Genomic DNA, 21015 nt, shown 5'->3' on the forward strand with positions numbered 1-21015 from the left:
TAGTCTTTAGTTACAGATTATTGATTTATTGATATTGATATTTAGAAGTGCCAGCTACTATGTCTGTTGGAATTAAAACTGAATAAATTGGAGCTGAGCACCTTTTGTCTCCAAACGAAAATCACATTTCAATCTCTTGACAAGCTGAAATCTCCTGAAAAGCAGGTTATTCTGACCCAAACAATATGCAGCTGGTCCAGATACAACTGGAAGTAATATATTACTGATGTCACTTCATCAAGGAATTATGGAATTTAAAATGTTACAGAATTCAAATGCCTGAAAATGGTGTTATTTGTATTAGATAATGCTACTCATAATGAGCAACAATCTTTAGATACAATCTCTGCACAGATCCATGGTTGATTGTTGAGACAGAGCAGAAGACCGGACAGGACAGGCAGAGTTGCCAGTAATAAAAGTAATAAAATTTAATGTAATAAATATATATCAGTTGGTATTATGCAATTAGAGATCTATGATTTGTGGTATTTATCAAGGTCCATTTTTACTGAAAGGTTGTTTTACTACCATATTTGCTGTCATATTCTCACAAGAACTTTGTTTTTTGATTACTTCTTCACTTATATATGCATATATGTCTGCATATGTAGTATATGGCTATATTTTCTGCCACCCATATCATCATGTCATTTGAATTAGGAACACTTAAAACTTTCATTTGTTTTCTAATATGCCAGAGAATTTTTTTTCAAAGGAAAAAATGTCAAAAAATGCTTTCAAAATTATCCAAAATTTGCACTAAACATAAATATCTCTATAACATTAGAAAGGGTCTGCTTTGAATACTACTGAATTGAAAAATTCAAAACACTTACATCTTTTCCGTTCTTTAACCACTAGAGTATTAATATGTTCTTTCAGTTAACAGTTTTCACTGCTTTTGTCAGTTACCTGTTATTTTAAAAGACAAGCTCATTTTTGAAAAACATATTCATGAGATTATTGGTAACCAGATAGTTGTTTTCCACTTCTCTGACAAGTCCATCACTCTGATATCATTCATTATATAAATCAGCAAGACAAACCATGGCCTTGTGTGTAGGTTACAGTAAAGAAACCATGACTTTCCCAGCTGACATACTTACACAAATTACAGTAGTCCTGCCATCTCCTGTTCCCTTAACGCAGTTTTTCTTGTACTGCTTGTTTAGGGTGCTGCCTTTTGCATTTTCTTTCAAATAATGCTGAAATTGCTTGCAAGAGCATCTCAGAGTAACTGGTTTTTTTTTTTTTTTTTTTTTTTTTATGTACACTTTCAAAGAGAAGAGTTATATTGACTTCATTTTGCTCTGTATTAAAAGCACGAAAATGATGGTGCTGATAGGTAAAACAACGTTAATTTCTGTCCCCACAATATGCCATATTCAGTAATGAAGTTCTCAGAAGTTCTTGAAAGAAAAACTCAAGTGGAGCATTCTTAACTTTAGCACATCCTGACTTTGGAAGTATATTTATCTAATAAGTGCCTTTAACGCTATGATTCTAACATGGGACTTAAAAGCATTTACAGATGGGAATGATTGTTTTTAAAGAGCTCAAAATGAGCAAGTTTTCACAGTTCAAACCATGACAAAGGAGTGTTTGTCCAACCTGGCATGAAGTGCTGTAAATTTCACCTCTCTAGAGTGAGCAGAGACTGTTGCCTCCAGAGGGAAGAAGCACAAGAAAAACAAAAAAATGACAGTCCTCTCCTCTCCTCTCCTCTCCTCTCCTCCTCAAATAGCTCTCATTTGGTTTCCATTTTCACATTAACATAAGCCTTCTAGTGTCACTCTTTTGCACAGGTTTTTCGATACCAAATTGTGCGTAGTGCACTCACCTTTTATCACCCTCATTCTTCAAACTTTTTCTGATGGCATTTTTTGGCCATRGATCACACCATGCAGCAATTTCTGTTTTATTTCTGATATAAACCTCATACTTCATTACTTTGTCGAGACAGAAATATATATATAAAAATACATATATGTCTTATGATCATGCCAACAGTCAATTCAGAGTAGGTAATTACATTTTATTTATCACCTAAACAAATTGGAGGATGTGCGCTACACTTTAATCACCAAACTTTGTCAATCTGAGTAACAAGTTAAGACTGGTATGCTTTGCTTTTAAAATAGAATTCCTAAGCCCTGTAGCAAATCTAAAGTATTGATTTGCTGAAAAAAATAAAAATTTTTACGCATCCTTTCTCCACTACTGTGTTTTTTTTCTTTTTTTATCCTCATAGATCAGCAGATAGATTTTAATCAAAAGAATCAATAGACAACAGTGCCGACARCCAATTTTTCTTGTATTCCATGTGCTTGTGCTTTCTGAATTTTGCAGAGATTGTTTTATGCTAGTGCTATTTTTGTATAATAGAAACATTTATACAGTATATCAATATTCTTTATAAATGCTAGCTTAGGTCACTTTAGTAATGTCAACTCCATATTTTTACTGTGAAGTATTCTTACTTAAAGATAAAAATAAAATAGAGATATTGACTTCTTTTTATTACTGAATTATGGTGAGAGTGCTATGATAGAAGCATTGTTTATATTGTTAGAATTGCCATTGCTTAATAATGCCATTATAAATTCTCTTTTGGAGAGATTTATAGCTCAGTCATAAATATTCATCCATCTGAAATAYGGCCTGCAAGAACTCAGCTGATAGCCCATTCTTAAATCTTACTTTCTAAATGATGAAAAGGGTCCTCCTAAAAGAGGATGAAATTATATATATTTAAATCACACAATTACACACAAGTGACTGATGATTTTCAAAATGTTCTAAAATATTCTCTTGAAATAATAAACAATTCTGATTATCAAAAATCTTACACTTATAAATACACGAAATATAGGATTTTATATTAACCCTTTGACCAATTTCTAGCTGTTATTCAAGGTTTTATTAAAAATACATTTATTTTTCAGCATCAATATTTTCAGTACACGCTATATAGATGTATAGCTTATTGTAGCTTTTATAATGAATAAAGACAAAAAGTATTTGAATAGATAAATATGATATCTGAGCAAAGATTATATAAAGAAATGGTATGAGCTAGTGAAGGGCACTCTACTGGAGCTTAGGAGATACAAACATTGGACAAAGATTGCATTGGAGCAAAGCCTAAGTGCAGTCTCTTGGTGGCCATGAAATAGCTGAAGGAAAGATGTTATTTTTCTCTGAGTTGTTCATAAGGCAGTAACAGAGTACAGTCTCTATAGAGAAGGTTTCTAACTATTTGAAAATCTTTTTGCAGATGTAGAGAGATTTGAAAGGTGTAGTAACTTTGCAAGCCTTCATGTTAAATGAATGTAGATTAAGAGCTCTGGTCAGCATTTGGCAAACAGCATAACTGAAATGAACACGAGAGAAGTTTCAAAAAAGAAGGAATTTAGAAGTGCATCTGTTCACCTCTGTGAAGCTTTTATAGTGCTATTTCCTTTGTTCTTGTTTTCCTTCCTCCAGACTTCAGTTATATGTGATTCCTTCCAGAAACAAAAATTCAGAAAATCAAACTAAAATGAGGAGTCACAGATCTAGATTGCACATTTCTCTAGTTGACATCCTCACTTTTGTATGTGGTATCTCTAAACATGCTTCCAGTATTTCCTCAACATCATTTCTTAATTGCAATGAACAAAATGTAGTCCTGTCTACTATTCAATTTGAGAAAATGTGGCTTTTTCCTTCAGTCCAGCAGTTAAATTTTGCTCCAAACATTCCATAGCTCAGTCCCTGACTTGTATCTGTCTATTGTCCAGTCTTGACAAATACAATATTACCTTGGTCATATCATCCTTATTGTGGAAACAATATTTGGGTTTTTTCTGTATACAAATATGTTCAGTGTGGGTTCAGACCCAGCAGGATTTATTTTTTGCTTTGAATTTTGAAGAAAAACAGACAGGACCTTCCCAAAATCTGACTATCTCTCACTAATCCTGTGTCAAGAAAGGGTTCATGAGGATATTCAAGATCAAACCCTTTTCTAAGGGCTCCTTAATATAAATGTGTGGCTGCCTCCTGCTCCAGCCCTGGTGCTATGCCAAGGATCATTCGAAGCAATGCACTGATCAGAGTTTAAATCACACACACAACTACTGTTAATTATGTTACACCGAGTCCCAGGAGCATCAGGATGAGTGAGGGGTCAAGGCAGCAGGCAGCTGCTGAATGCCAGAAGAACAGGTCTTGGATGCAAAACAATACTAACATCTGTGATATAAAACAGGTTTCACTTTTTAGAGGCAATTAAATCAGTTCGGTTGATGCTTCTTTGGGATATGCCAGCAGATCTTTACAGTTTGATGGAGTCAGAGATACATCTCTGAAATGTTACCTGAAACAGCTTGATCATTCAGTACCAGCAGTTCCTCCACCCTAGACATTCTAGTTTTGGAGATTATTTGTCTCCTTATACTGGTACCAAAAGAATGAACATACTTGGCTGTGCCCCCAGGAACTGTGACACACAAAAACATCTGTGATATTGCACACAAGCTGGTTCTATATCCAGGATATTCAGTGCACATTAATCACCTGCACTTTTACTGATTTCTTTGAGCAAGGAGTACATAGCCTCTTATTCTCTGCACTGGATCTACTGACCATCATTACATTAAGTTTGTGATAGATAAATAATGGAGGGAGTGTTGAGGAATTCTACACAGAATTTAAACAGTTTTCAGGCAAAGAGAAAGCTAAATTTCAGTTGGCTGAGCATAATGACATGTCAAGATACTACAGAGGAAATCATTCTAGATTCTCTAGATCAATTCCATATTGGTATTAGGGATTCTTATAGTCAGTGTTTTACCTACATATACCTACATACGTACATAATTGCCATGTGAACCAAATGGAGCTACTCTGCTGGAATTTTAGCATCTTATATGTTAAGAAAATTGCAGTGTAGAAGTCCACTGATAGTAGTTTACCTTCACTCCCACAAAGTGTTTCTTCTTTGAAATTTCACTTTTTATCTACAGATCCTGGAGTATTAAAATGGTTATATCATTATATCCTCTTCTTAACAGGAAAACTGTGGCATAGGGGATTAAAACAGAATGATTTGCAGGAGATCAAACTCCAGTCTAAAGACAAAAGCAGATATAGGAATAGATGTTTTCTGCCAAATCTCATAGCACAGAAAATAATGATCACTTCTATTCCTCCCCACTGCTTCTCAGTTTAGGAAAAAAATGTTAATTCTATAAGACAACAAACATGGATGCTGCCAAAGCTATTCTTCAACTTCACTGAAAGGAAAACAGTTCCAAGACGGAAATTAAAAAAACTATAGAACTATGTCTGTCAGTTGTATAAGTAGGACTGTCTATTCCTCTGTCTATTCCTCTGTCTATTCCTGATGAGAGGAAGGAACCCTTTTGAATGTGAACATTGCATCTTCCCGCTCACTCCATGTAAGAAAAGAATGGGTCCAGGATTTTTTCCTTTTATGGTTACAGTGTGTATTGTTTATGTCAAATAAATCCTTCTAAGGCTTTCATCCACTTTAAAGTTCATTTTCAATTCATATTGAATAAGAATGTATGTCATAATTTGCAAGAGCAGGATTTGCTGCTATCTCTACATTTCAATCATCTGGATAGAGTTCTGCCTTTCTTTGAGTAGATTTCTTTTGAGCCTTTATAATGCTGTTACAAACATTATAATCATTCATAATAGTGCAGCAAATAAAGATTCTTTGATAAAACTCAAGTAGACCTCACAGACTTCATCCTGCCTTGCTCTGGATAAATACTCCAAAATACTCCCACCAAAAGCAAATCCCTTTAAGTAGGGCATCAGCCTCAAATAAGCAGTATCTCTTTCCYTCATCACCATAAAAGAAAACCTGTAAAGGTTAAATGTTCAATCTAAGATAAGGAAGAACAGGAAAGCCAATATTTGTGCTCCAAACCTACTATTTGGAATGATACATTCAGTCTTTCCATCCTTGTCAAAAGGAGAGGATCAGAAAAATTATGCCAATTATCAATAGCAGTTCCTCAGAGTAACTGTTTCCATATTTCTCTTCAGGATTTCACAGAAAGAAATAAGTACACATAAAGTTTTATGGTTCCAAAAAACTTGAATCCAGCACCCTCAGAAGTCATCCCACTGCAGATTTTAAAACTTTCCCAGATACACCAGATTTACACATGAAGATCATGTGTGTCATGAGTGATGATAAATCGGTTGTTTGTTTGAAGTACTAGACTCACTGTAGCTACCCCTCTAGCACTGACCTGTACTGTACACTGTAGAGTTGATCTGTAAAGTCAAAAATACTGCACTAATGCTTCATCTGAAGAAATACTGCCTGGGACATAGGGAGAAGAAAAAAAAAAAAAATGTTCAGGAAAGTCTGGTTCTAAAATAGCATTACATGATGAGTAATCAGATTGCTACTGTGATATTTGCTCTCTAAGACTCCATATGAACACCCATCAAAACATGTCCCCTCTTCTGGTAGATTATTCTATTTTAAAACCTGCTGCCTCTGCTCAATGCTGGTAGAGTACAAGACCTTTCTAGAGAGGATGCACATCTGCACTCACATACAGCAGATACATATCACATACATATCACACCTTTGTAGCGCAGCCATAGATCTCCTGTTGATATGGCTTGCAGATCCAAACTTGCTCCTGGTGATGCCAGCATCATCATCACCTTCTATTGTAATTCTGTCCTTAAATCACTYGTACTCTCCGTAGCTACACGTCATGAGTTTTAAGTATCGTTCAATAACCAAGTTAAAGGAAGAGTTATAACCTGTATAAAATAATGAGGTATTTTCCAAAATCTTTGCACTTTGCATGTGAATATATATACTTATATTTTATATACATATAATATATATATACACACACATATGTGTGTGTGTGTATGTGTGTATATATATATATATACATACAGTACATTCTAAAGGTAAAATTTTGCAACTAGTAGATGTACATTTCTGGGAAGTATATATGTGATGGTGAGAATTTCATGATATAGCTCAAAATTGTAATTGTACATAATTACTCCGTGTTAATTAAAAAACATTTAACACAGGAGGTAGGCTGCAGGGCATAAGGGGAAAGGGCTTTTTCTAATCTCAAATACACAGGCATGTAGCTTTTCGAGGTATAGTGTGATGTGCACATGTGGATTTGAAGGTACAGCAAGAAATGTGTGCTAAGAAATAATGTTCACGGAATTGAAACTGCAATAGAAGGCAAAATATTTCAAAGGAATAAATTCCTGTTCCCCTCCAAAATAGAAAATGTACTCCTATTTAAGATATTGTTGAAAAACTAGGAGCTCAGATCCATGGAAAATATATTTTAAAATCTAAAGATTTCCTCATTTCCATCTTATTCCTTTCCTGAAGTAAATATATCCTGCATAATCCAAGTGAATTCTTTCTCAAATGCAATTGAAAGGAATTGTACAAAATTCTTTCCAAAAAATTTAAAAAATATTTCTGTTTCATTGTGACAATGATGAAGAATACCTGATGAATTCAGTAGCATCTGTCCTGCTTTTAAAATTCAGTCCTTTAACTGTAAATGCAGAACAGTGGCCCACATTTTTTTCAAATTCAAAGTAAACACAGACATAGCAATGTCTATCACAGGCACAGGTAACCTCTTAGAATTTTTATTTCAGTTTTAATGAATGATTTAATGCTGTTCCTTCTGAAATCATGTTGGAGGATTGTCACATTGGAGCCATGATTTACCTGAGATACTCAAAGAATATTTCCAAGAGTGATAAGTGAACTCAACTCATGGGTTAAATCTGAGGAGTGTAACATTAAGTACCTTTTATGTAATAAACAAAAAACTTAATATTCCCATAGAGGCTTGATAAGCCCCAAATAAAAATCAGTTATAATTATTATTGTAAGATTTAATAACTATGTATATTACCTTAAACATATCAATATATTTTTGCTGTTACTCTAGCTTTTTAAAAGGCTGTGGATCATTTTAAAGGATGAACAATGTGTGCATATGTTACTTAGTTTTTTATGGTACATTTTATGAGTTTTCTAGAACAGTCACATCATTTTATTCTTTCACATCCTTACTGTGATATATTTCATTCTTTCATTCCATTCTCTCATGAGTCACAAAGGAGAAATATGTATAGATATATTTTTACTTCAGATGTAAAATTCATACCTCACTTGTGAGTTATGCAAGGAAAATAAGAAGCTTCATTAAACAGACCTACAAGTTGTCTGTGAATATGATTTGCAGTTTGGGAGTACTTTCCTTTGAAATCATTAAATCTTCACAGCTAAAGTAATTTTATCTCCTTGAAAAAATCCACTTATTACCTCATGCCAATGAAAAAGAAGTAAACTTTATATATTTTTTAAAATGTTTCCTAATGACTTAGACTACAAAAAGTTTCTTCTGAATTTGCTATATTACATGTTTGTTTTATACAGATTGCCTAATAGCTATTTTTTTAGACATAAATGCAATTTTAAAAAAAAGTCCTAAATACATGAATTTCACAGTAACCTTATAGCAGGTAAATGAGCCAACTTTCATGTTTTCTAATGACTTCATTGTTCCCCTGAAAGGTACACCATGAAAAAGAATCCACTTACCAGCTTTATTCTGCTGAACCTTTTATTTTCTAGGATAACAGAGCAAAAACTTTTCATCACAGGTTTTCCTGGAGGTAGGGTTACAGGGCAAATAAGACATAATGTGTGACTTTGGCAGTATGGAAGCCTTAAAGAAAATAAAATATAGCCATCCTCCATTCCCATTCATAACCCAGAATTTCACAGAATCAAAGAATCACAGATTGGCTGAAGTTGGAAGGGAACTCTAGAGATCATCTAGTCCAACCCCTCTGCTCAAACAGTAACACCTAGAGCGCATGGCTTGGGGTCACATCCAGGCAGCTTTTGAAGAGCTCCAGAGAAGGAGACTCCACAACYTCCCAAGGCAGCCTGCTCCAGGGCTCTGTCACCCTCATGATAAAGTTCTTCCTCAAATATACATGGAACTTCCTGTGTTTCGACTTGTACYCTTTGTCCTATCACTGGCCAAAACCAAGAAGAATTTGGACCCATTCTCCCTCCATTCCCTCAGGTGCTTATACATATTGATCAGATATTGTCTCAGTCTTTCCTCCTCTAGGCTAAAAAGGCCCAGCTCACTTACTCTTTCCTCATACAAGAGATGTTTGAGGCCCTTAATTGTGTTCGTCGCCCTCTGCAGGACCCTCTCTAGAAGTTCCACATCCCCCTTCTATTGAGGAGCCCAGAACTGCACCCAATACTCCAGGTGTGGCCTCACCACAGTGGGAAAAGGGGCAGAATTACCTCCCTCGACTGGCTGCCACGACTCCTTCTGATGCAGGCCAGGATCCCATTGGCCTTCTTGGCCACGAGGGCACACTGCTAGCTCATGGTTAACTTGGTATCTACCAGGACCCACAAATCCCTCTCCATGGAGCTACTTTCAAGTAGGTCARCCCTTAATCTGTACTGGTGTTTGGGGTTATTCCTCCCCAGGTGCAGGACCCTGCACTTGTCCTTGTCGAACCTCATAACATTCCTCTCTGCCCAACTCTCTGAATGAATGACAGCACAGACTCTGCACAATGGTTTAAGATAATGCACGATTTCCCTGGATATCGAGGTTCAGATTGGACCATGTGGTTGGATCTAATCCTAGTTCCAGACCTGGTCAACAGTTTATGATTAAGGTATTTTGTGCACAGTTACAAAGCAAAGTTCAGAAACAGAGCACGCTATATTCACTTGCCACAAATCTGTTGTGGAAAGGAATCTCTCAGTCTCGAGGAGTAATCTGGAGAGGCCCTGCTCAAGGGGAGATCCTGATGTGCAGCCTGCTGCCATGCCAGGAGAGCTCAAGGGGCTCTTGGGCTGTCCACATATTTATTTATAGGATAAAATGATTGACTTTTAGAGTCCTTCTTTCACGTCAAAGGACCTTTGCTAGTGTACTAGCCTTTTCTCCCCATTGGGATGCAGCTATTAGGACTGTTATGTTGACGTCTGAGTGGGAGAAGCAATCAGGAAGACGCCTACCAGGATTAGATAAATTGCTGGTGGTTAACAACTGAATAGGGGTACATGTGCAAGGTCGGGTCGAGCTGGGAAAAGAGCATATTCATCACAGGATGTTATGGGAGGCTGTGTTGAAAGCCTTGCTGAGGTCAAAGTAGACAACATCCACGGCTCTCCCCTCATCCATCCACCTCATCATCCCATTGTAGAAGGCTAGAAGGTTGGTCAAACATGATTTCCTCTCCTGATCACCTTCCTGTCCTTGACATGCCTAGAAGATCATGCTCCATCACCTTTCCAGGGACAGAGGTGAGACTGACTGGCCTGTAGTTTTCAGGGCCCTCCCTCTTGTCCTTTTTACAGATTGCAGTGACGTTGGTTCCTTCCAGTTCTCTGGCACCTCCCCTGCTCTATATGACCTCTTGAAGATGATGGAGGATGGCTGAGCAATAACCCCTGCCAGTTCCCTCAGCACTCTTGGGTGCATCCCATCTGGGCCCATAGAATTATGTATTCCCAGCTTGCCTAAATAATCCCTAAACCAATCCTCCTTGAGCAGTGGAAAGTCTTCTTCTCTCCTGTCTCTCTCTCATATATGAAGTCTGTAGTTCTTAGGGGCTTGCAAAAGCAAAGGGGCTTTGCAGAAGCAAAGAAGGCAAGTCTTCCTCCTGATGATATATTTGTAGAAGCCCTTCCTGTTGTCCCTGACATCCCTTGCAAAATTTAATTCTAAATGAGCTTTGGCCTTCCGCCTTGCATCCCTGCATTCTCTGACAATGTTCCTATATTGTTCCCATGTGGTCTGGCCCTTCTTCCACTTTACATTCTTCCACTTCCACTCTCTTTTTCTCATCAAGTTTACCCAACAGCTACTTGCCCATCCWCACAGGTATCCTTCCCCGCTTACTCGACTTCTTTCTTGTAGGAATGCATTGATCCTGAGCTTGGAGAAAGTGGTGCTTGAATATTGTCCAACTCTCCTGGACCTTCTTTCCTTCTAGGACCCTGGTCCAGGGCATTCCTCTAAGGAGCTCCCTGAGAAGTCAAATTTAGTTCTCTTGAGGTCCAGGGCTGCAATCCTAATTCTTGCCCAGATTCGTCCTCACAAGATAGTGATTTCCAACATCTCATGGTCACTTTTCTCATTTGCTCTTTAAGGGCAAATTTAAAGAGTTAAATTGGACATAAAAAAAAAAGACATTTTTAAAAGTGAAGGAGAGGGAATTAATATTGCTGATAGTTCTAATATATACAAGTATCTATTAAATTATAATAAATTAAAATGGCTTGGAATATCAGAGAATTATCATAAATAGGACTAAAAACAAAAAATTTTAAATACTATATCAGAGGTAGAGGTATCTTATTTTTTCTTAGTATTTGGAATTGAAGACAATGAAATACTTGAGTCATATAGAAGTTCTTTTGAATCTAGTAGATGTAGTGGATTTAAAGTAACTTGCAACAGGGAAGAAGTTTTATAAAATTAGTCCCATATAAGATTCTCAGGAGAATCCTAAGTCAAACTCACATGACGCCAAGATATGAAACCAGTCAGTGAGAAAGTGATTTAAGACTAAAAATGTCCAAGTCATCCAATGTCTAAGTCAGAAAAGAAAACCTAGTGTGTTCAGATGTGTCTAAAGATATACATGATTGATGAGCTGAAAAAAAAAGAGAACAGTCTGTTTTGTTTACTAAAAAAAAAAAAAAAAAAAAAAAAAAAAAAAAAAAAAAAAAAAAAAGGAAACAATGATTCTCTATCTCTGATACATTCAAATCAATAGTGGATTCCATTCCAGGGACTGTACTTTGACCAAGACACAAATTTCGTATGGAGGTAACTATACTAATAGACTCAATGAAATTTAATGACTTGTGATGTTCAAGAAGAAGATTAGGGAATCTAATATTGACTTCTGAGGTCCAACTGTGAGTCTGTGAATTTTCTTGATCTCTCTAAAAATACTTGAATTTGGATCCATTCATCTGAGATTTGGAGCCCAACCACAGTAACCCACAGGTAGAGTTTCATTGGATGAACTTTGCGCATGGGTGGTTCTCACTGCTGCGTATGTTGTGTCTACAAATGGACACCATGAAAATTGGAGGAAAAAGTTTTTCATTGCAACTTTATATAATCATAACAAGTACCATAAATGGAAGTTAGTAAGTGGTGGTAGAAATTAGTCATACTTTGAATATGAATCTCTGTTATGAACTACAGCTAAACTCTGTTATCTCCACCTAAACTACAATGGCTTTCAAGTGTGTTTATATCTAAGTTTAGACTTGAGAGCAAGTAAATCCAAAATCATTTTTCAATGAATAAAGAATCAGTGTACATCAGTTATATTTCCTTTTTTTGAAGTTTTGATTTTTTTTATTAGAATACCCAAAATAGTCTAGATTTCAGTTCACAACTCGCTACACGAAGAAAAATATGGCTGTACCAACTGAAAGCATTGTAGCAAAAAGTCCAGAGGCTGGTGACAAGTCTTTGGGTAAAAATAAAGGATAACCGAATGAGTGTAAACACTACCTATTGCAATTCTTCCTGCTCTATTAATGTAAATTACAAAGGTTTTATATAGGCTTATGTGGAATGGTTTCGCCCCAGAAAGCAGACATGTAACACTAAGTTAGATACTGTAGTGCCATTAATACACACTATTTAAGGGCCCAATTTGTTCACTCTGAGAATATTGCAGCAGAAAGTGTCTCCAAAAATTAGATCACCTCAGGTTATTCAAGATCCCCTAGTTAGGTGAAAATAACAGTTTTCTGAGCACCTGGGTTCCACTTCAGGAAAAATGGGAAGTGTTGGAATTTACTATGTTYATCCAGGTTTTGAAGTTGTTATTTTTCTTTAACCTATAGAGTGAAAGTATTGAGAACAGCAGGAATAAAGCATAGAGAGCTAAAGAAGCTCTAGAGAGAATTTAACTGAATTGCCTAATGCCAATATAGTCTCCCTTGTGGATGAAGAGGAGACCTTCCATGTAACAACCATTTATTAAATATTCCCTGTGGACACTGAAGCATATCAAGCATGCCTGAACCTTAATTGTGATTATATTTTATTACTTCTTAGATTATTAAGCATTTAAACTACCAAATTTCAGAATCAATATTCTCAATAGTGGAAGACTGCTAACAGCAATTTTACTAAATATTTCAGCCCTGTTCCAACAATCTCATGGAGGAAAGTTAATGGTCATAATCCAAGTAAAGCCCGCTTGAGAAAATCCCAAGCTGTGCTTGAAATACCTAATGTGCAGCTAGAGGACGCGGGGATGTACGAATGTAAAGCTGAAAACTCCCGTGGAAGGAATGTCTTCAGAGGACAGCTGCAAGTGTACAGTAAGTATGACCACAGATAGTATTATCCAGTAAGGCTTTGTCTGCACTTAAGGCTGTAAATATATATGAAGAATGCTCAGGCTCAATGCAAAAGAAATATTTTTCTTCTGAAAAAAGATCGGAATGGAATTAAGCTACATATTTTTATTCCTCAGTAATTCATTAAAGTACGAAACATGAAAAATATAGACTCCTTCAAAAGATGACAAAAGCAGAATTTTATGTTTCTTTATGTTTAGGGTTTCCTTTAAAAATGTTATACTTATCATTTAAAAATCTATATTTTTGATTCTTCTGATATGATATATAATGCAGACATGTAACTCATATCTGATGCATGTCATAAAACTGTTTTATAAATATCCTAGGATTTTTTTCATTTCTTTTATTAAACCTACTTCATTTTGCCATTCCTCAGTGATGAATACTTGCTAATTTCATTGTATGAGTAAAAGAACTGAATGTGCCTCTATTTTTGTAAATAGAAAAAAAAATCCTAAGATTCCGTTTTTGTGGAGGGCTAAAAAAGGTCACCATTTGGCCTGTGGAAGAACCACAAACAGAACTTAGATCACAACATGATATAGTATTCTAGCYACCTCATAGCACTTACTCATTAGTTAGGATGAGGTGAGCTAGCTCATCAGTTTTCATTTTTGAGGAGAAATAAAGATGCTATCCAAATCTAGGAGTCCATCGAGAACGTCTTCTCCATAAACTTTGCAAAGCTAGAAAAAAAGAATTTTTCATTGTTCATTATTGTATGGTTGTCAAAATCATTTTTATTCAGTCATTAACTTTATGGGTAGTACAGTTTGTTCTAATATACATATTAGAAATTATTTAATATTACAGAAAGGGGGTACACTTCAGATTGACTCTGATTAACAACTACCTGAGACATAGGTGTTATGTGTGTATAATACTATGTTGCTATTTTGAAAGTTGATTGTATAAGTCTGCCTTATAGACAAATTCAGGGAAAAAAAAAATCTATAATGGAGAGCTAGGTCAGTGCAGGTAACAGAGAGCTTTCAAATGGAGATCAAAAGTGACCTTCTCAGTACCAGAGAACATGCTGCCCAAGCTATTAATAGTCTACCTAGAGCACTTTTCTGTCCCTCAAGATGAAGTAAATCCCTCAGTGAGGCTCTCACATCAGAGGGCTCCAGTAGACAGCAGACAGCATTAGTATCTCATTGGCCTACAGACCCTGACATCCCATTACAGGGATTTGGCAGGATTTGGGGGCATTTGTTGCTATAGTTCTAATTCATAACAACACCAGACATGAATTATTTATCTTAAAGCTCATTGKTTTTTTACTGACATGTTATTCCTCCAGGACACAATGATTATTTTGGCTCAGAAATTCATATGTAGGCCATCATTCCTTACTAAGGCTCTCTTAGAAAATTTCAGAACAGGCTGTGGGGCCAGTCATGTCTCACTATTTGCATATCTCTGCAGGAATTCACTTGCTGTCTGTTTGAATCTTCTTCATTTTGTCAGTTGCATCTGAGCTGGTTTACCACCACGGAGTTTGGAAAAAACTCCGACCTCCAAGCCTGCCTGTCTCATCACATTTAGTCACGAACTACTGATTTCTTACCTCATGCTATAATCCCGATGAGTACCATGGCAGTCTGATGCAGTTGACACTTCAGATGTTGCCCAGATAGTGGTGTTTTGGATGTCGACAACTTCGGACTGTAGTTGTAAGCACTGACTTAGCTGAAATTCAACTATAGAAATAACAAATGCATGAAAAATTGCCTTGCTAATGCAAGACATGGCCGTATACATGCCTGCAATCCATTTATAGAGGTTGTTATTTCTCTTAAGTGATTTGGTCATCTTTTAATTTACATAATTGATTTTTATTCAAGGTTAAATTTATTAATAGAAGAGAGGACAAAATTTAAAATTTTCATGAAGAAATTAGGCATTAATCATTTTTAATCAGTCACTACTGGCATTTTTCCAACAGCGACTTCTGGTTTGAGCAATCCTGATCTTCTTGCACTCTGAATCTCTTACTTTTGAGAATGTAAGATGGATGCCCAGGAGGAATCCGCTAGATCTTTCCTCCTCCTTCCCCCATTTCCTTTCCCTTTTATCTTCCTCTTCCCTTTGATCCTCTCCTTCCCCATTAATCATATAGATTTCATTGTCAGATCCTTTCTTGCCTGTGTTTTTCTTTCTTCATATTTTCATATATGTTTTCCTCTCACATCTTTTTGTTTCAATACACAAGTATCAACAAAAAAGAAGTCAGAAAAGCAATTCAGGGGCATTGAAAATGGGAGAGCAGGTATCTCTGCAATGAATGCAAGTTAATTACTAAAGAAGAAACAAAGTAAAAAGAACAAGGAAATAAATTAGGACAGAACAGTGATACAAAAGACAAATCCAATCCAAGATGCTCCCAGCTGACTCCCAGCAATTGGATGATATTTGTACAGGAACTAAAAGCTGTCACTAAAGTTGAGCCCTCACAGACCAGATGTTCAGCTCCAGCTTTACAATGCAAAGGGGAAAGAGAACCCAGCTCGCACAGTTACACTACATTACACAGGCAAGAAACATCAAATGCAGGTTTTCTCCTCTCACAAGGGAAAATAAATGTGTGAATAGATACTCTACCCTGGCAGGTGCTGCAATATTCTGTAGGTCCAGATTTTTTTTGACCCTCTTTGTATAAACAGGCTTAGGAAAACAAGCTTTCCTTTAAGCACAGTCCATACTAAAAGCCATTATCTATTAGGTACCGCTGACACTATCAGAGAAAGGATATTATTCCTCAATGGCAAAATGAAAGGGTAGCATAGAGTTTTCAATCTCAAGCAGCATTTTAAACACTTCCTACAAAACCTGCATGGAAGCATGCATAGTGTCACTGTACATTAGCCTCAAATGCAGGTAGCAAGACTGGCTTGAAATGGGGAGATTTCTGCAGTCAGGCCTGCAATTTGCTGTCTTTCTAACCCTGCCATGACACCTATTCTTCTTCTATTGTTGTCTTGTGTCCAGAAAATTAAGCTTTTCGGCCCTATCTTTGTTCGCATTCACACTTTCTGAAGTCAAAGTACTTGCCTATACAACATTTTCTCCTTTCCTTTTTTTTTTTTTTTTTTTTTCCCCAGTCCAAAAGTTGCATAGGTATTTTTGAGAAAGTAGTCTGAGTTTTCTGAGTTTTCTGCATCTGAATTTCATTTGGCACGAAGGATTAAAAAAAAAAAAAAGCCTGTAAGTTTGCAGATTTATTGCCATTTTATGTTTGTAAAACATTTTGACATCCATGAATAAAAAGAGGTGTAGGAAAGCAAAATAAAATAAATCAGAGAATGGCCACAGTGATTTTAAAATCTCTGGAGCACTATAGAAAGCTATGGCACAATATCCATAAAGACTACTGAATAATAAAATACATACTTCTATTCTTACATTCATCCCCAGAACTGTTCATTGGGCAGAAAAAAGTCAGGCAAACATCCATTGCTTCCCAAGCTGAATGTTGTCTTTATAAAGAGAAAAAACATCTGTTATTATAGAATCCATTGAAATACTTCTTGTTAATATTTTAAGTTTTCAATTAAAATTAAGGGCAATTATAAAAGGAGTTTTTCATTTCCARTGTGTATAATAAGATGAAGATCAACTGTTTTTGTTAAGAAAATAATAGACTGAGCAAGAGGCTGCAAWTCCAGTTCCTTCTTTAATATTTCTTTTAGCTCTTGACAGAGTTTAAGTGCAAATATAAAGATATAATGGAGAAAAACACTTGCAAATGAGCTTTATTTTCCTATTGCAGGGTAAGAAGTGAATAGGGAGAGGAAAAAATACAAAAAGTGAGCCAAAACATTTCTCTCAATTATATAGCTGTGTTCCTGCTCCATCTACCTTTGCTATTTTGTTCACAATTTCTTTTATTTTAATTTCTTTCATTCCAAGCGGTATCCGAGTCAATATTTCTGTTGATGACAAATTCAACTGCTTGAAAATCTAGAGTCCAGAAGCCATTTAATGTATCAGGAGAAAATTTGGTGCCGAAACATTCCAGACAATGAAATTATGCATGTCAACAACAATCAGKCACACAGATGAGATTTGCAAACGTGTGGTTATAGACCAGTGGCCATGCCAAGACTGTGCTATTAAGAAAGCCACAGTCAGAGGAGCTGCAGTTGTGTACCTATGAGAACATCCCTGGATCAAACCTGATGAGATCATTTTATTTCAGTGAAATCAGGTTCATGCTCAAATTTCAATTCCTGAACTTCAGGATGAGAACAAATCCAAAAAACAAAAATAAGGCCATTTATGTTTTAGCTCATATATCAGAACTTTCAGAAAAGAAAAATAATAAAAAGAGTGAAATAAAATGCTACTAGCACTAGTTTAATGCCTCTTTGAAATTACATAATTTTATGACACTATCAGCTAACTTTAATGTTTTTTTCATTACAAATTTAACTGTCACAGCATCAAAATCATATTAGCTCTGCTCATTTTCAAATGAAAGAATTGCTGCTTAGCATTCTTCCTTCAAACCAAACACTCAAGAGAAAAGAAAAAAAAACTAGACAATACTATTAAATTATATTTTAGAACATTTAGTACAATTACTAAGCAGCCAGTGAGCAGGAACACCCATATGTTGCTTCCAGTATTACATGGGGTCTTCTAATTAACAGAAGAAGCCAGAGATTCAGTGTGGAGAGAACACATTTCATGTGTTACCTTGACTACAGTAAGAACAGAAGAGCAGTTGTCTTGGGTCTTCGGTTTGGGAGTGAGGTTGGGTCTATCTGGTTTCTGATTTCTTCAACTAGAAWGAAATCAGTGATTCTTCTTCTGATATCTTAAAAAGAATCACCTAGTCAAACTCTTCTCTGCTTAGGAGTGATAGACATTTGACTCTCATTCTTCATCATCAATGCAGACAGAATAAGTCAGTTATCTGTCATGCCTCCTTTGATCTTCTCCCCTCTTTGATTGGTGACCTGTCAGATGTCAGCCAGATTCAAAGATTTATTTTTAAACTCAGTTCGACATTTTAGGTAGGTTATAAATTAGCGGAAGCTCAAAACAGAGTCTTTGTTGTGACACCTCTGTATTTCTCTTCTTTCCAGTCAGAAATGMTGCATAGTCTTTTAGCAGTGGAATCCCTCAACAATTTTCCCATTTTTTTTTCTTMGTATTTAAGGTTATTTAAGTTAATTAATTTGATCTATTGCACTCTTTGCTACAGACCTTGATATTATTTCAATATGAAAAAAAAATCTGACTTCTTAGCATACATTTGTTCTATCTATACATGAATAAACAGTTCTTCACTGAATCATGAAGTTTTACAAATTGACCATTTGTCATTGGCCATTGCATTAAAGATCTGAATCTCTGCAAAGATGTTCCCTGCTTTTAAACAGGTTATTACATGAAGTTTAGGTACTAAAAACCACATACATGCCTAACTATTTTGAGCTTTAAAAAAATACCATTTTGAATGTACTAAACACAATGCACTTTAATGAGAACATGTGCAGATAACTTTGCTAAAATTCTAGTCATTCCTAGSTCAATAAATCATGATTTGTCAATAGGTTGATAGAACTGCATGAAACAGAGGAACTGGAATAATTATTATTGTTGAATTTATGAACCTGTTAGCCGCAATAGAATATTTAGGAACTCTGCAAGGTCTAAGTTACTTAAGTTTTAGTAAAGAGGTAATTTATCGTAGCCCCTCTGTTTCATGCAATTCTAGCAAGTCTAGCAGAGTTACTAAATATTCTATGGAAGCTACCAGGTAAATGTTCCTAAATTCAGTAATAATAAATCAGTAATCTATACTACTGTAATTTAAACCACTGGAATAAACTAAATCAGACAGACTTTCTATTCTTGGTCATAACTACTCATTAACAGGTCCACATTGCATTATTTTCCTTAATGTTATAGAAATCTGTTAATCTTATTACTTTCTGGGTTTTTTGTTTGTCTGTTTATTTGAATGTACATTTTTTTTTCTTTTTTCTTTTTTGCAGCGTACCCACATTGGGTGGAGAAACTTAATGATACACAGTTAGACAGTGGAGATCAACTCCGATGGGAATGTAAAGCCACTGGGAAACCACGGCCCACGTATCATTGGCTAAAAAATGGAGTTCCACTGTGGTCACAGGTACATTTCCCAATGGAGCACCAGTATGTTGCAAGCTTCTAATTTGATTCAGATAAAGGGAATTAAGGTACTTAAAAGTACTTCACAAACAAGTGTTTGATATTATCTCTTCTTTTATCTGGGCCTGTTTAGCCTGGAGAAAAGAAGGTTGAGAGGGAATCTGATCAATATGTATAAATATCTGAAAAGTGAGGGTAAATGTAGGGAGGAAGGGACCAAGCTCTTCTCAGTGGTGGCCAGGGTTAGGACAAGGGGCAATGGGCACAAGTTGAAATGTAGGAGATTCCATCTGCATGTGAGGAAGAACTTCACTGTGAGGGTGACAGAGTCCTGGAAGAGGCTGCCCAGAGAGGTTGTGGAGTCTCATTCTCTGGAGCTCTTCCAAACTCACCTGGATGCCACATTTTGCCACATGCTGTAGGTATCCCTGCTAGAGAAGGGGATTGGACTAGATGATTTCCAGAGGTCCCTTCTAACCTTGAACATTCTGTGATTCTGTGATTCTCTGATTTTCTTAAGTGCTACTAAATGGACAGATTTGCTATGCATGTCCCTTCTGGCTGCTYTCCAGCACTGCAAAGTTGCATTCATCAGAAATTCCCTGTAGTTCAGAAAGATGGGGGAGGCAAGGCTGTTTCTACAGTTCCATCACCCTATTATTTATTTGCTTTGATATCCCTCTGAGCAATACTCTATATGGTGGGATTTTTGTTTRTTGTCTTCTGTTTTAGTTTGTGATATTATCTATAAAACTGTTACTTGTGYCTAAGCTTTTCTGTATATACAGTGAGCGACAACTCAAGGAAGGCCTGTGTTCTCTGAATCTAACTCTTTCCTAACTTCACAGCATATTTCCATTGTACATACTATACACTTCATAACCCTTAAAGATAAAGTAAGAGGTATAATGTATGTTTTATGCTCATCAGATTTCAACTCTATTTATTTTCTGCAAATAGCATAACATACCTACATCACCAAGACTTTAAAAATATACATATAAGACTGCAAGAATGTCAAATGTTGAACTATGGTGATATATTAAAATTAAGGCCAGATAAAATCATAATTTTATCTCAAAGATCATTTATGGCTTGATCTGCTGCTTATTTTACTTTATTTCTTTCATTGAATCATCATTGAATCAGCTCACATATCTTTTGTCCAGTACATTTTTATTTCTTACAGTCTCAAAAATATTTAGAATAAAAAATGTTTTGGGAATTTACATAATGCATTTTTTTCCAAATTAAAATAGAACTGTTCATTTCTGGGAGAAAACATCTCCATTTGTAAATGAATACACAGACTGGATATATGAATATCACAGAATCGCAAAATGTTCAAGGTTGGAAGGGACCTCTAGAGATCATCTAGTCCAACCTTC

The 21015-nt window shown here is 35.9% G+C and overlaps 1 protein-coding gene across 1 annotated transcript in view; it reads left to right on the forward strand.

Moving 5' to 3' along the window:
* Positions 1–21015, forward strand: part of CNTN5 (contactin 5) — a 615891-nt gene that overhangs the window by 461690 nt on the left and 133186 nt on the right. Inside the window, exons 9-10 of the mRNA XM_026034957.1 lie at positions 13260–13441; positions 19492–19628. Of these exons, the coding sequence (XP_025890742.1) occupies positions 13260–13441; positions 19492–19628 (319 nt within the window). The remainder of the gene's footprint in view (positions 1–13259; positions 13442–19491; positions 19629–21015) is intronic.

This window comes from Nothoprocta perdicaria, unplaced genomic scaffold (genome assembly GCF_003342845.1).
Source record: "Nothoprocta perdicaria isolate Ctin4 unplaced genomic scaffold, notPer1 scaffold_153, whole genome shotgun sequence".
In the NCBI taxonomy this organism is placed as follows: Eukaryota; Metazoa; Chordata; class Aves; order Tinamiformes; family Tinamidae; genus Nothoprocta; species Nothoprocta perdicaria.